Here is a 16,448-nt window from a genome sequence, read left to right as displayed (position 1 = left end):
AAACACCATTAAAATAAATATTTGACTTCAGGGTGTTCATCTGCAGCCCAGTGGCCACAGAGAAGGTAGCAAATGCCCTCAACAGAATCATTATGGAAGTTATATCACCTTTGGAGAACAACAGAAGGTCATCAGCAAACATTAGGTGGGAAATTTTTAGGTGACTGCAAAGAGGATGATACTTGAAAGGCATAGTAGTGGTCACATGCTTAAGAATCCTACTCAAATATTCCATTGTGATAGTAAACAGCAAGGGGGAGATGGGATCACCCTGCCTTAGTCCTTTTGCTCCTTTAAAGTAACCAAAATTCTCTCCATTGAGATCCAGAGAGTAGGAAGCAGATCTAACACAAACCATAACAAGCTTAATGAACTTGTCAGGGAACTGTAAAGCAATGAGCATATGTTCTACAAAATCCCAATTCACAGAATCATATGCTTTCTTTAAATCAATTTTCATCAAACATCTGGGAGAGATAGATTTTCTATTGTAAAGTCTGACAAGGTCTTGACAAATTAAGATATTCTCAACTATACTCCTGCCTTTAACAAAACCACCCTGACTCTTATCAATGATGTCAGGCAAGACAGCAGCTAGCCTAGTACACAAAATCTTAGAAATAGCTTTATAAAGAACATTACAGCAGGAGATGTGTCTAAATTGAGTGACATTTTGGGGAATATCAATTTTAGGTATCAGAGTGATGAAGGTATGGTTCCCTTGCTGCAAGAGTTTACCAGTGTGAAAAAAATCCAGAATTGCATCACATACCTCCTCCCCAAGGATAGGCCATGCATCTTTAAAGAATGCACTAGAAAACCCATCAGGCCCAGGAGCCTTATGAGTAGGAATGGAAAAAATGGCCTCCTTAATTTCTTTTTTTGTAACAGGTGACAAGAGTATAGCAGTGTGCTCTTGAGAGCAAACAGGTCCCAACTGAACAACACTAGAACTGACAGTAGTGACAGTTCCAGTTTTACCAAGAAGCTCCTCATAGTATTGCAAGAAAGCATTTTGAATATCACTTCCATTAGAATGTGCAACACCATTAACATCTTCAATAAGGAATATCTTATTCCTTGCACTCTTACTTTTCAAAATACTGTGGAAATACTTGGTGTTATTGTCACCTTGATTAACCCAAGTAGCTTTAGTTTTCTGCAAAAGGAAGTCACAAGCAACTGCAAATTTCGTAAGTGTTAGCTTGACTTCTTTTTCTTGAGCAATAAGATCATGATCAGCAGGGCAAGACTTGAGCTGATCTTGAATGTTAGATAAAACTTTCCAGGCATGAACAGTGCTATTCTCAATATCACCAAAAAGATGCTTATTAAGAGCTTTCAAAGGATATTTCAAACTTTTTAATTTCATAACAATTTGAAACATTCTAGTCCCCTGCCAGATTTTATGCCAATAAAGAGCAACACAAGTATGAAATTCTGGGACTTGACTCCACATGTTGTAATATTTAAAACTTTTTCTCCCTGTGATCGATTGGTAGCATCCGAATAATGCGGGGAGTATGATCAAAGAGACCTTCATTGTAGAAATGGGCATGAGAAGAAGGTCTCCACTGAAGCCATTCACTATTAACAAGAACCCTATCAAGCCTGGAATACACTCTAGTCTGAGGGTCCTGCTTGTTATTCCAAGTGTAAAAGGAGCCAACAGCAGGACTATCCACTAGCTGACAATGATCAATACAGGCCTGGAACTCTACCATTTCCTCCTCAGAAGTTTGACCCCCCAATCTTTCAGAAGGGCTCAAGACACAATTGAAATCTCTACAAAGGATCCAAGGAATATGAACTCCACTTGAGAGGAGATTCAAATCATGCCAAAGGGACCTTCTTCCAGCAGTGTCATTAAAGGCATAAATCATGGAACAGTAGAAATGGAACTTTGTACTAATCTCAGTAACCTCCATATGAATGAGCTGAGCACTATAATGAACAAAATGAACATGAAAAATGCTAGGATTCCAGAGCACCCATACTCTTCCTCCAGTGTGACAAGAAGTGTTAGTAGACACAGACCAACCATCACACACATTAGTTCTAACTGCATTTAGAGACAAAGGTTTTACCTTTGTCTCAAGGAGCCCAAATAAACCCACCTGATGAGAATGAAGAAACCATTTAACTTGCTTTTGTTTAGATGGATTGTTCAGGCCCCTAATGTTCCAGAAACCAAGACTATGCATTACTCCCAGGAGGGAGTAACACACTACCAATTGTACCAATCCCCACCCTATTAGTATTGCCAGTCAGAGCAGTGCCAATCCCAGGTTTTGGGGTTGCATTGTTCAAAGCATCCTGGAAAGTATATTGACTGAGGTGAGTATTGGTTTTCCCTGCTCGAATAATTTCCTGCCTGCTCATAGTGATAGGTGGTTTTGCAGGAGTTTGAACTTGACTGTAAGTACCATCCTTGGACCAAGTAACCTGCAACTTATGCTGGACTTCCTCAGGGGTCTTAGTCCCAGCAGGGGTCACAGGTAGAATGATCACAGGAGATACAGGCTTAGCTGGTTGAGTAGTGGGCACAATGACAGAGGGTGGGTTAACAGTCACAACAGGAGCAGTGGTCTTTTTTGGGATCCACTGTTGTTGAACAGGTTTCTCAGTTGATTTTGGTTTAGGTTTCCTGCATTTCTCACTCTCATGACCTATACCCCCACACACAAAGCATGAAATTGGTTGCCATTCACACTCAACCACAATCTTAACAATGTTACCATCTTCATCAAGAAATTTAACAAAAGTAGGTAACTTTTGACCAAAGGGTACTTCAAGTAAAACACGTGCAAAGCCAAGACGGGTTTTTTCCATGGTAGAAACATCACTGCGTATGTACTTACCCAAAAGTCCTGCAATTTTTGGAAGACACTTACCCCAGAATTTTAAAGGTAAGTTCATCAATTTGAACCATACAGGGACTGCTTTAACATCATCCTTTGTTAATTCAACATTCTCAGTCCAATTTCTCACAATAAGGGGCTTATTATCAAACAAAAAATGACCTTGCCTGAGAACAGCATCCTTACTCTGTACAGACTGAAAACGAACCAGGAAAATACCACTGGGTAGGAAGGATACCTTATCAATTGGATAGTTCATCCAGATACGCCTGATAAACCCTTCAACAACATCCAAAGGGGGATTCGCACCAAGGATGAAACAATAAACAGAGGGCTTCCAGAAATTAAGCTCTTCCTGAATATCCTCTCTGGTAACTTGCATCAAATCCTGAGGTTCCTCCTCTATAGTTGCTAAAGCTGCTTTCTTTCTCTTACCCTGAACCAACCATGCTTCACCACTCTCATTAATTTCAACAGATTCAAGGTCAAAAGGAGCCAGACCAGTAATTTCATTAACGTTCTTCGTTTTAGTAACAGTAGATGCAGAAGGACCAGTTTTTTTTGGATTATTTATAACAGGAGATGAAGTTTTAGACATGTTTTTGGTGTTTTGTATAGATTTATTTGCAGAATTTGAGGTGGATGCAGTAGCTCTCACCATTATTGCAGAAAAACGGCGCACAAACAACCTAGCAGATCTTCCTTTTTTTCAGAGCTTTCTCTCTCTCTAGTTTCTCTCTCTTCATGTTTTTGTTTTCGATTAATCGTTCTTTATACAAATCAAGTTTCCTAAGCCAAAACAACTTGAACATACATAAGGCAATAATAACAATTCAATACTTCTAAAAACCAGTACATAGTTGAACATTTATCATACTCACATTAAAATTAAACACGACATTTACATATATAGATGCATGACCTTAATCACATGTTTCTACCAACAATCAAGCATTAAAATCATCATGTTCATATGAACATGTACCACTACCATACTTCATGCTCAACATTGTATTAAACAGATAACTTGATCACATTCTTCATACTCAATATCAATCAGATACAGATTCACAATTCACCTTTCATATTTTACCATGCTCCAACACTTAACATGCCAACATATTCATGCTCAAAGTTTAACATCAACAATCCTCGATACATCTTTCAACAACTATCACATCCCACTTCTTTCATCATTTCATCCAACCATGCACAAGATTCAAACTATAGATATCAAATACACATGACTCAAACATACGACAGTTTCCCCCCATGTGACCGGCTTGAGATCGTAAGGGCCTTAATGCGACTTCGGGACGTCTCCCAAGTCATTGCGGTAGCTCCAAAAAACTCTCCCCGGGTTCATTTTATTTAGACTCCCTAAGTTCATTGGGTTCATTAGTTTTAGATGCCAGAATCTTCGGCTCTGATACCACTTTGTAACACCTCCTCATACCAAGGTACCTTACCAGGACTACCCAAACATGAAAGGCTGTTACCATCTCGGTTGCCCGAGGTTAGTATATATCAAAAGCGTCCGTCCAAAACACATTTATTAGAAGTACTGTAAAGTATTAATGTTTACAACAATCCAATTCCAAACCAAAACCAATAAAGTGAATACAACTGAGGACAACTACAAAATCATAGCTAAACTCGTGGATCGTGACACTACAACCGGTGATGACGACTTCCCATGACCGCCCAAGCTCACCAAATGCAATACTGTCAAGTCCGCTAACCATCCCCGAATGGATCACCGCAGGTTTTACAAAACAACAACAACGAGGTCGCACCATTCAATCAATGTAAGACAAACAAACAATGTAACCGATTGATTATCCTCCATAGTAACCGACTACACACCGAAGTGTGTAGCCCCCCCGATTACCCATCGCAATGGGTAATCCACCCCGCCATGGGTGACCGCAGCCCATCCCCACCAAGTCCAGCTCATCAACGAGCGACTAACAATCCCCGTCCCTTAATGTGCACATCCCCTCCCGTGACGGGTTCCACGGAGGGCGAACTAGGGTGTGAAGCCACCCCCGCAAGTGACTCCACCACAATCACACAACACCACAAAGATCACACGGTGTCCACAACACCACAACCGTCAAAACACAACCACATCACCACCGTGATCACAACACCCATACTCCGATGATCAGCAGATAGCAACAATTACAACACAAGCACAGTCTTAAATCAATTAACAGTAACTGAGTAGGGAAACCCTACCTTTTTCGCAATCCGCTTACGCTGCAATCAACCATACAAATGCATAACAATTACCACATCGTCACCTACAACAACAATCATATAATTCTAATCACTAACTGCAAAACCTCATTTCCCCCAATTCAAAGAATAAAGACAAACCCTAGAATTAATCATCAACAACATAGGGATAAAGACTTACCGGCGAAAGAATGAAAGATTGAACGCAAGGACTACGACGATTGCCCACACAGTGGAGGATTAGGGAGTGATTAGAGAAATCGTAAAATGTTTAGGGTTGTAAATGACGTTTAGAAACTGACTTTCAATATTAAATAACCCTAAACACTCCCGCATCAACCGCTGAAATATTACTCGCCAGACCGGATACTTGGTCGAGTAAAGTGTATACTCGGCCGAGTATCCTCTACTCGGTCGAGTATTCACTATACTCGGCCGAGTATTCCTCGGCAGAACCCAAACAGACTACACTCTTGACACTACTCGGCCGAGTAGGCTCTACTCGGTCGAGTACTTAGCTTATAAAAATCCGTAGTATTACACCGTGATTGTGGTGGTGGCGACGACCGGTGGTGGATGGCCATCGTGGTGGCGGCACTGGGCTATGTTGGGGCGGTTTATGGGTTGTTTGAACTGGTTTTGAATAGTTTAAGACGGATTTTATTTAATTAATTAATTACGTATTTAATTTAATTAGATTAATTAGTAATCAAATTAGTTAGTAATTATATATACTTATCGTAATTAGGTGCCGAATTTATGGAGGAGCACTTTTGTATCCGGTTGCTTTATTATTTAGCGAGATTTGCTAAAAGGTAGGTTAATCCTACTCAGTTTTAATATATTTAAATGGTCATGTGAGTCGTGTTTTAGTGGTCATTTCATTATAACATGATATTGGTTAAGATGACTTCATGAGTCGGTAATTGGCATATTGTGTGGTATCTTGCATTTATTGTGTTTGTCATGTATATTGCAGGGCGTGACGGTTTATGTTGGTTACTTGTTATTGAGGAAACCGTCTCACGCTCGGGTCGCCTCTTGGAGCTTCCAACTCCAAGAGGGATGTGCACATTAATGACTTGAATACAGAGGGACGCGTGTAGTTGAGACATGACATCTAGCAGGGGACCCAGTTGGTTTCCGGGCCCGGTACGTCTGGGCGTGTCCCGGTACCTGTTTGTGAGTTGTGGTGTCGTAGGCGTGTCCCTGGTATGGTTGTGGGTACGTCTGGGCGTTTCCCGGTACCGGCGTGGTGGGTGTTTTATAACGTTTCATTCATATCATAGTCATATATGTTGCATATTCACACACTTGTGTCGTGTCTCACTTTATTTATTGAAAGTGACTTGTTGTGTGTTTGTGTAATTGTCACCTATTTTCGGGGTGGCCTATGTCGATCCGTATGATATTTCCGATCATATTGGGAACAAGTTGAGTACAGATGTTGCTTGTTGACTTGATCGGGATTCGGGCCGCGATACGGAGTTTGGAATCGAGTACATAGCCACTAGGTGGATGATATAGTCATAGACAAGTTGTATTTCATTAATTCATTTGTTTACGTTTATGTAGTCACTAAACTTGTTATTTATATAAAGAGTTTCTTAATTGTAATTCCGATTTCACTGCCTCGGGAAACCGAGACGGTAACATTCCCTAATTACCTTGGGCGGGTAAGAAGGGGGTGTTACAATTAGGATCAATCTCATTTCTCTCCTTTTCTAGATGCTTGAATACGGTCACATACAGGTTATTTGATTAGGATTTTCTGGATTTTGATGAAATTTGGGTTTTGTTTTTAATTTTGGGAAAGTTATGGATTTGGGAAGATGAAGATTAACAAACTTGGGGGGAAAACCAGAAAAAATGGAAAAGAAATAGACCTCACATAGTCACCTATTGGGAAACCTATGATATCAGGTAAATTGATGGATCAGTTTGGTACAAGTTAAATGATGTCAAAGTTCGGATTTTTCTCAGTTAAACATTAGGTTGAATTAATATGAGAAGATGGACCTTAGTATGGATTACTCCCATAAAATAACCCAAGATAATAAATGAGAAAGGGCACGAATTTAGTCATCACGATTCCGTATGTGTTTGGTTCAATTCTATTTTTTTAGGAGTAAAACTATTTATTGAGGATTTACATATCATAGGTAAATTATAGGTAAATAAGTTGATGTCACTCGACTAAGACTACGTCACAAGTCAGTATCTACCATATAGGGCTGAGCAAAATTATACGATACCGTTTTATTATACGTATTCGATAGGCTATACGAATTTAATTATACGGATACGAATTTCCGGATATCCGATACGGTTCTTTAAGAACCGTATCGGATAAGGATCGGCAAAATATGAAACTGGATATACGGTATCCGATAGAGTTGCCTTTTTTTTTAGAATAAAATATTAAAATATATACATAAATCACAAAATATCCAATATATTGGTGATTAAATCTTATTAATATTAAACTTTATAAGTTATTTACTCTTATTACTTTTTAAAACACTTTTAAGTTATGAAAAAAACCAACAATCACATAGAAAAGAAAAAAAAAATATTAAATTACATAAATGAGGCTGAAAACCGGATACCGGATATACGGTTTCTAGATATACGAAAAACCGAATATACGGTTTTCGTATATACGAAAAAATCGTATCCAATAAGGATACTAAAATAGAAGACCGTTTCGAATATTCGGTTTTGGTCACCCCTACTAACATGCCACTCCCAATGTTCTAATTTCTCCTAGAAAAACAAAAAGAAAAGTGCAAAGTGTATAAGGCCACTAAAGTACAACGTCGTCACTTCACCTCCCTCATTCGAAAGGATGAGATAGGTTGGTCCTACCCTAAAGGATCAACCTAGTTTTTTTACCTAATAAAAAAAAAAACAACGTCGTCACTCGTCACACAGAATTTTGTTGGATTGTTTTTAGTGGTCCCATGCATGAGTGGACTTACCTTCGAGTACAAGATTTGAACAAATGTACCACTTTGTTCCGTACTGAATTTAGTAACCTTAGTAATACGGAGTACATGAATATCTCGCAAATTTATGACGGATCTAATAAAATTCACATGAATAGATAAAGATAAGTAATTTGTGACTCGTTAAATTCTCTAATTGTTATTTTATCTACCCATTTAGCTGATATTTAATCCATCATAAACTTGTGATGGATATCCATCACAAGAAAGACTTACTGAACAAAATATATACGAGTAATCATCGTTTGGGTTGAAAATAACTCCGGTGCTAACCCAAATCCGTCAAATGGAACCTTAAAATGTCAAACCTCATATTTTCATGATTTATTGGTCGTGGCGTCTTACCATTGTGATTAAGATTTGATTGAAGGACCCATAATCACTTGATTTATAATTTTATTTTCTTATAATGGAATTAAGGGAGCCGAGCCCGAGCTCGGCTTGTACTCATGAAATAAACCTCAAACTTACCTGAATTGGATAAATTGAGCTCATTATCATGTTCGCGAGCATTAACCCGAGTTCAAGCTCAACTCAAGCCTATATATTACAATTTTTAAGTTATTTGGTTTTTTTTTCTTTCGATATTTTCAGTAACAAGATTCGAAGGTTATATATAAAAATAATGGGGAAATCCATAAAAACATATGATATGGTTATTAAAAAAATATAATCATGATATATATCTTTATAAAATAAGAGCACGATATTATCCTACCCCACAAGCTTGAGTTGCTCGCGATCTTTTCAAGCCGAGCCAGCGTTAGCTCGGCTGGACTCGTTAAGTTATCAAGCCGATCCCGAGCTCGAGCCAACCTCCCACGAGCCGATTTTTAACCGGACTTTAACCGAGCCAAGACAAATCTGCTCGCGAGCTATCTCATCTCATTACCAACCCTAAAAAGAAGTAAGGCCTGCCAGGACCAAATTTTCTTATATTTTTACGCTTTTAATGTCACCTTATAATCTTGTTTGTCATCAACTAATTCACGATACCAAAGTTGGCTGGTGTGAGTGGTAAGGGCTCTCATATCTTAAACAAGTGGTCAGGGGTTCGATTCCTGACTCTTGCGAATGAAAAAGCCAAACTTGGGAGGGGTCAACCCATTAAATTGCCTTCAGTACCCCGAAGGAGATTGCCCCAGCTATCGGTAGGGGATACTCCTGGTCAACACCAAAAAAAAAAAAAAAATCAACTAATTCACGATATAATTTAAAGATTTAGAAATTAAACTCAAATCTTTTCATTTCAAGAGTATTTGATGTAGTGACTTACTATTAAATGAGTGTAAATATTGGGAAACCTTGTTTGTTTTTTTTAGAAAATTGCTAACCTTGAAATTATGTTAAAGAAGAAAATTACATTTTAAACTTAGAGAATATAATAAAGTAACTTACAAAAACTTTCATCGCGAAAGTGATATTTGACCCCTTAGATTAAGCTCATCTCCCTTACTACTAAGTGAAAAAAAATCTCAAAAGTTTTCCCTCCAAATCTCATCTACTTATCCAAGGAAAGAAATAAGAATTTCCCAATAAACTATAATCTTTTTTTTTTAAAGCATGATTTTTTCATTCAATTCTAAATTATAATTATAATATTTTACTCAAAATAAAATAAAAGGATATAAAATTATAAAATACAAAATTGTTAATTTTTCAAAGAAAATGACTTGATGCATACTTACACTGTAAAAAACAATAAAATAAACTAATATTATTAGCTTTGTGAAAAAAAATTCATTTAGATAATTTAAGAAAAGTTATAAAATGAAATCATTAACTTTATCATAAAAAAAAAGATTTTATGACATACTCAATTTTTGTATTAATTTTGCAGTTTGATTTTTTTCTCATATAAAAATACAATAAGGTGAAAAATGAAAATATTAAGGTATAATTTTGGAATGAATAAGTAATAAAGTAAAAAGTAAAACTTTTTAAATACCGCGCATTTGTTGCGCGGGATCTATGCTAGTAAGTTACAAATGTAATGATTACACTCCATAACTTAACTAAAAGTGAAAGCCAACTTAATTTCTATTTTCAACCTAAATCATATCATTAAATCATTTTATACATAAGCTCATTATACGCTAAAATTATTAAAATTTTAAAAATATTTAAATAATTTATTAACATAACTCCTGTAATATTTTAATAGTTTTCCTAATTTTAATATAATTCAAATACATATGGGAATACTTTTACAAATTTCCAGTCTTACGTAATTCTTTCAATTATTATTTTCAAAATGTTAAATAAGTTACATACTAGTTTTTAAGTTATAAAAAGTTTTACTGTGTGCGGATAAATTTCATAAATGAATAAAATTGAAGTTTTTTTGGTATAATTTTGGTTGAAAAATTTAATAATGGGTTGAATTTCACGTTTACTCAAAGTTATGGGACATATTTACTACATTTGAAACTTAAAGTGGTATCTCACGATTGACCAGAGTAAAAGGAGTTAATCGTCACTTCACTTAGATGAATATCGGACGCATACCCTAGCTATTTAGCTCATGGGATATTAGTTTGAGTTTCAAACTGTTGACCTACCGGGTATGTCAGTCGAATCTAATAGGTGTGATATGCGTATGGATTTATCCCTCTTAGGTATACCGTATACGTAGAGGTATACAATGTGGTGGGCTAGCCGGGCCCAACCCGTCCCAGCCCGTGTTTGTGGTCCGAAAAATGGTGGCCCGGTCAGCACACGGCATAGCCCAGCCCGGTCATCCCCTACTGTCGGGCTAGTGCCACGACGTTCTTTGCCTGGCCCGGTCCAAGCAAGAAATAAAAAAATATACAAAGACCCAGTCTGGCCCATCACTAGCCCGCTACTAAGTGGGCCGGTCTAGTGTTAGACAAAACTAGCACAGCACTAGCCCCGCCCAAACCGGTTCTCATTTAGTGTCGTGCCAGTGCCACACTCACCCAGCCTAGCTCCTCTAGCCCGGCCCGATCCCCCTCCCCCCAGCCTAGCCCAGCGCACACCTCTAGGTATACGAGACCAACCTAATCTCGAGCAATTGTCATTCATTAACAGTTTTTGTTAATGCCACAACAATGGAAGTTAAGTCTAAGGGTGTGTTACTATTCACCATCTCACAAACATGAGTGGCATTAGTAATTTCAGAGTGGTATTATGCATTCCCTTTTTAAAGCGGCTCAATAAGTATTAAGGTATGTTCTTTTGGACTTAAAGTCATTTCCTAAGTTGATTTCAGATTTTATAAGTTCAGTTTAGAAAAGTTAAGATTTTATAAGTTCATTTCACATCTTATAAGTTCAAAGTTTAGAAACTTTAAGCCGACTTAACCTAAGTTAATTTACTATAAGTTCACTTATTCTTTCAATTAACGAAAATTTAACATGGTACTCCTTTATTTTGGTTGGATTTTCCATGGTACTCCTGGTTTTAAGAATCTTTCTATGCTACCCTTGAGATTTCATTTTTGTGCCTCTGGTACCCTCTAATGTAACGACTGTTAAACGAACGTTAAGTTTTGATGACGTGACAATTCTTTATCTTGTAACTCGAAAAATACACCAAATAAACCCTAAAAAGATCCCAAAAAAAGACTAGTTGTGGTGGGAAGAATGAGAAGTTAACAACTAACAATTAGTCTGTAAACCACATCTAAATATATATATATTTATAAAAGAGGTTTTTTTTCGAGCGATTCTAAGCTATCTACATGATCAAAAATCAATTTAGGAAAGTATCATGAATAATAATTTTTGATTTAAAAAATAAAGTAAAAAATCTTTTAGTTATTATAATATATATTTCCTAAATTATATTCAAGTGATGTTTCTAATTTTTATATAAAAACTTTTACATTTCATTTGACAAATAACGTATCGCTAAAAAAATAATGAAAATATTATAATTAGTTTCGCGGTTAAAAATATCATCATTAGAGTGTAGATTTCATATTATTTGAAATATTAAAGATAGTGTACTTCTTATTATATTATATGTCTTACATTGGTAAATAATAGAATTGTCCCACATGGAAAGAATAGCATAAAGGAGTGATCCTATAATTATAAATAGGAGACATCTTTGGAACTTAGTGTAACACCCCATACTCCAAGTGCCTTACCAGGACCACTCAGGTATAAGGATGCCACCATCTCGGTTACCCGAGGCATGATAACCATAAGACAATGAAGAAACATACTTAATTAAATAAGTTTAAGTGATTACATTACAAACCAACTGAAGCAAAATACAACTGTTCTCAAACTATAAACCAACTGAAAGGAACTGTCCTAACAAACACAGCGGAAGACTAAAGACTCTGATATGTGATGACTCCATCCCCAGCTAGATCCCACGCGTATCCAAGATATACCGCCAAGCAAATCGCTCACCACCCCGAATGGATCACCACAGTTTTTAAAACATTTAAACGGGTCAGTACTAATCACACAACTTATATACATCAACAATAAGATAAACAGACAATTTGAATCACACACACACACACACCACCAACCAATTCCCATCATCTCAATATCGACCGTCCACCGGACCAGCCACGCCGCTGGGGGACCGGCTGTTCCCACCTAAGCCCCGCTCATCATACCGAGCGATAACCCCGTCCATTAATGTGCACATCCCCTTCGTGGCGGGTTCCACGAAGGGCGAAACTAGGGCGTGAGATCACTCCCGCAAGTGACCCCACCACCGAGAACGCATCTCGAGAACCATCAACAAACACAACCACAATCACAATCACAATCACAATCACAATCATCATATCAAACAACTAACTACAAAGACATCACCAATATCCCATTATGGGACTAAATGCGAGTAGGAAATCCTACCCGGAAAGCAACACAACACGCAGACGGTATCTACAAATTTTGTATCAAAACGGCTCCTCTACGAATTCTCCTCCTATCATACAAACACATAAAGACTACACATCACAAACTACACACCAAAACCCCCAATTCCAAAATTAGGGTTTCACCAATCTTAACAAAACATTATAGAAATTATATTAAAAGCTTACCCTCGACGCAAGGAATCCAACGACACGAACTACGCTACGAACCTGACCGTCGAACTCCGGAATTGTCAAGAACGCGATTAGGAAGAAGAACTAGTTGCTTTCTCTCTTAAACGGGTTTTAGGTTTTGTAAAAAGTGATTTAAAACAATGACGAATATGTTTAAATACCTTAATCGCGTAATTAACAAAACCCGAGAAAACTCCCCAGTAAATGGGACACTCGATCGAGTACCCAAGGCACTCGATCGAGTACCCCCTTACTCGATCGAGTACCCCGGCTACTCGATCGAGTACCCAACAGTCGAAACTATTTTACTTCGCAACTTACCCTTACTCGACAGAGTAAGGCCTACTCGATAGAGTACCCAAAGACTTATAAATACGGAGTATTACAGTCTTCCCTCCTTAAAAGAACTTCGTCCCAGAAGTTCAACCCATACATAAAAACAACCATACTGACTCGACCAAGACACAACAACTTAGCTAAGGACTCAAGAACTCGACCGAACATAGAACATGAACTCTTAACCCCATTCTACCAACTATGTTTACTTCCACAACATGACTCACTATATCGTATCTACCACATATATATCTCTCACGACACCAACTCCATACATAATCAACTACCATCCTCTAATGCTGCTAGCTCCATAATATCATCAACTATCAAACCCAATACTAAGACACTCATAGACATCAAACGGAATGTTACATTCTACCACCCTTAAAAGGAACTTCGTCCTCGAAGTTTACTCAGACTCATAACATCATCCTCCAACTGTCAACACTATATAAAATATTCTCATACTCCGAAGCATCACCCTACTACAAGCACGGCCATGGCCTTTTATAAGTATCGTCCACAAAACAAATCCCTCCTTTACGCTACGCTAACACTCTACTTCCAATTATATTACAACATGCACCACCATGAAACTCTCTTTTATCGCATCCTACTCCTCTTAAGATAAATGTTACGTCCTCGTAACCTACTAATACTATATCCTTAGTTATATCTTCTCGTTATTCTCATCATCATCATCACATGTCATAGATAACCACCTATACTCTAAACACTCGCCATGCATGTATCCAAGGCTCTCTTACTTAAACAATTCTCACACTTCAATTCACTCGTCACACCACCTAACCTATACCTCAAAATCTTTATCTTAACCCAAAACTTCAACTTTCCACATTACCGCAACATGACATACCTCTCTATATAAACTATATGAAACTCCCATCATCAAAAGCATAACTCGCGATCCACACTTGTTACGTGCACTCATTCCAGATCCTTAAGTTCTTTCCTTCATTACCGCAAAACTCATACATAACCTAATATGACACTAATTCCCCCAATACCCTACACTCACTGTCCCAACAAAAGATTATGAACCACCTGCATCTTTCGGGTCATTACCACACATGTCCTACGACTCACTTGCCATTACCATGTCTACTGAAACCTTAACTAGAACAAGATCATAATTATTGTAACAACCTCTCACAACCGTGTCCCATTAACAGAATGTCACTATACCATGACAACAACGAAAACATATACAACTCTCTTTATATTAAACTCTACCCTCCTTCTCAAACTGAAACTTGTAAGAAACATTAGCAAACAAAACAATAGTCTATTTGTCTAAACTGAAACTCACAGGAAACAACGACAAATAAAACAACAATCTATGTATGACTGGTATGTATTTTCGAAACTCGAATCATAATCATCCCGCCTACTCCACCACAACCGGTGACGGCATCACAACACCGCCACCAACAGCCACACCGTAGTGCGAAAATACCCGTATCACAGCACTATGTACCGTGCCCGGATCACCACCCGAAGCACCACAACCACACCGATAGACATCACAACTGCATACCATTCCCATAAACACCGACTCAAAGATAACTTCTCGACAAGAAAAACTTACTCAAATCCACTTTATTAAGTCACCACGCAACATATTATATGGATACACAGATAAGCATCTCATGAACATCATCTCTACCATTTCATGGAATACACATGTGTTATTAATACACATAAAATTATAACTAGCCATGTCAATTAATCAAATTATTACCCTTTTGGATATCATTCAATTAAATTACCGTGTCCAACATATATATTACAGAACATTCATAAAACAACTTTATAATTATCACACCATACCACTTCTTGTGAGGTCAGAACCTCACACAAACATTTACACATATCATAGACCCGTAATCACAACCAACTAGTCAATTCTGATCACGTAAGTTACCACTCGATAAAGGTTACCTGTCGCCCGAGTTTAACTCATATGCCCCTCATAACATATTCTCCCTTTCACATATCCATCACCCTCTGCCAAATGTAGCCACACCATTAATACTCAACTACTAACAACCGCCTCATATAACCACATCTTATACTCCTTCATAATCGTACTTATCGATCCGGTCTCTCGCAAAATCAACCTCTTTAGAATTGTTACCTTTCTAATATACCATTACCCTTAACCACTAGTCACAAACCATAACACTACCGCTGTCCGGGCATCAAACCTCTTACACTCATCTCTAAACATCACGATTTGTTTCCTATCTTTGGTTGACATCCCAAATAACGAACATCCAATCCATTAACAAAATTACCTCAACATTCTTCCCAATACTATCCTTAATTGTATCATCATCTAACTCTCCACCAAAAATCTCGTATCGTGCAAATACTCCACCAACTTCATACTCCCTTAATTCCTCGAAACTCATGATTAATCATGTTGTCCTGAAACTTCGGTATAACTATTAACTTACTTACCCTTGATAGTATCATACATCTCGACGATTCCTTACTTTATGTCACATAACTCCGGTGAACTTTTCTCAACTTACTTTTATCCTTCTTTTCTCGTTATACTCAAAAATACCATTAATAGCTCAGCTCCTTATTACTTCTATCTAACTCTTTAGTGCTCCGATTATCTTTTCATTGCTCCAAAACTCAAATCCCATTATTTCATATCGATATCATCTCACTCTTTCTTACCATAAATATGTTCTCTTATTATGCCATTAATCACCCTTGCCTCTAGTTTATCCATAAAATCAACGTTCCTTTGTTCTAACAATTTCATCTCCTTTGTACCTCTCTAGAAATCAGAATTCCTTTTGTACCATTAATTGCCCAAGGAAATCACACAGTAGTTTCATCTCTTAATAAACCAAATCTCCCAAATCCACCTCGCGACATGTCTCCACAAAATTCACTATATACTACTCTTCTCAACTCCTTTAA

At 37.5% G+C, this 16,448-nt stretch overlaps 1 protein-coding gene across 1 annotated transcript; it reads right to left on the bottom strand.

The window, feature by feature from the left end:
• Positions 1-1,469: 1,469 nt before the first annotated feature.
• LOC141627591 (uncharacterized) lies at positions 1,470-3,522 on the bottom strand. The gene is made up of 2 exons (XM_074440827.1): positions 2,208-3,522; positions 1,470-2,062 (listed from the first exon to the last, which is right to left on the bottom strand). Exons 1-2 carry the CDS (start codon positions 3,520-3,522, stop codon positions 1,470-1,472), a joined length of 1,908 nt encoding a protein of 635 aa, XP_074296928.1.
• Positions 3,523-16,448: the final 12,926 nt, after the last annotated feature.

This window comes from Silene latifolia, chromosome Y, assembly GCF_048544455.1.
Source record: "Silene latifolia isolate original U9 population chromosome Y, ASM4854445v1, whole genome shotgun sequence".
In the NCBI taxonomy this organism is placed as follows: Eukaryota; Viridiplantae; Streptophyta; class Magnoliopsida; order Caryophyllales; family Caryophyllaceae; genus Silene; species Silene latifolia.
The sequence above is the reverse complement of the archived record's forward strand: the minus strand, read 5'-3'. Positions and strand labels throughout refer to the sequence as shown.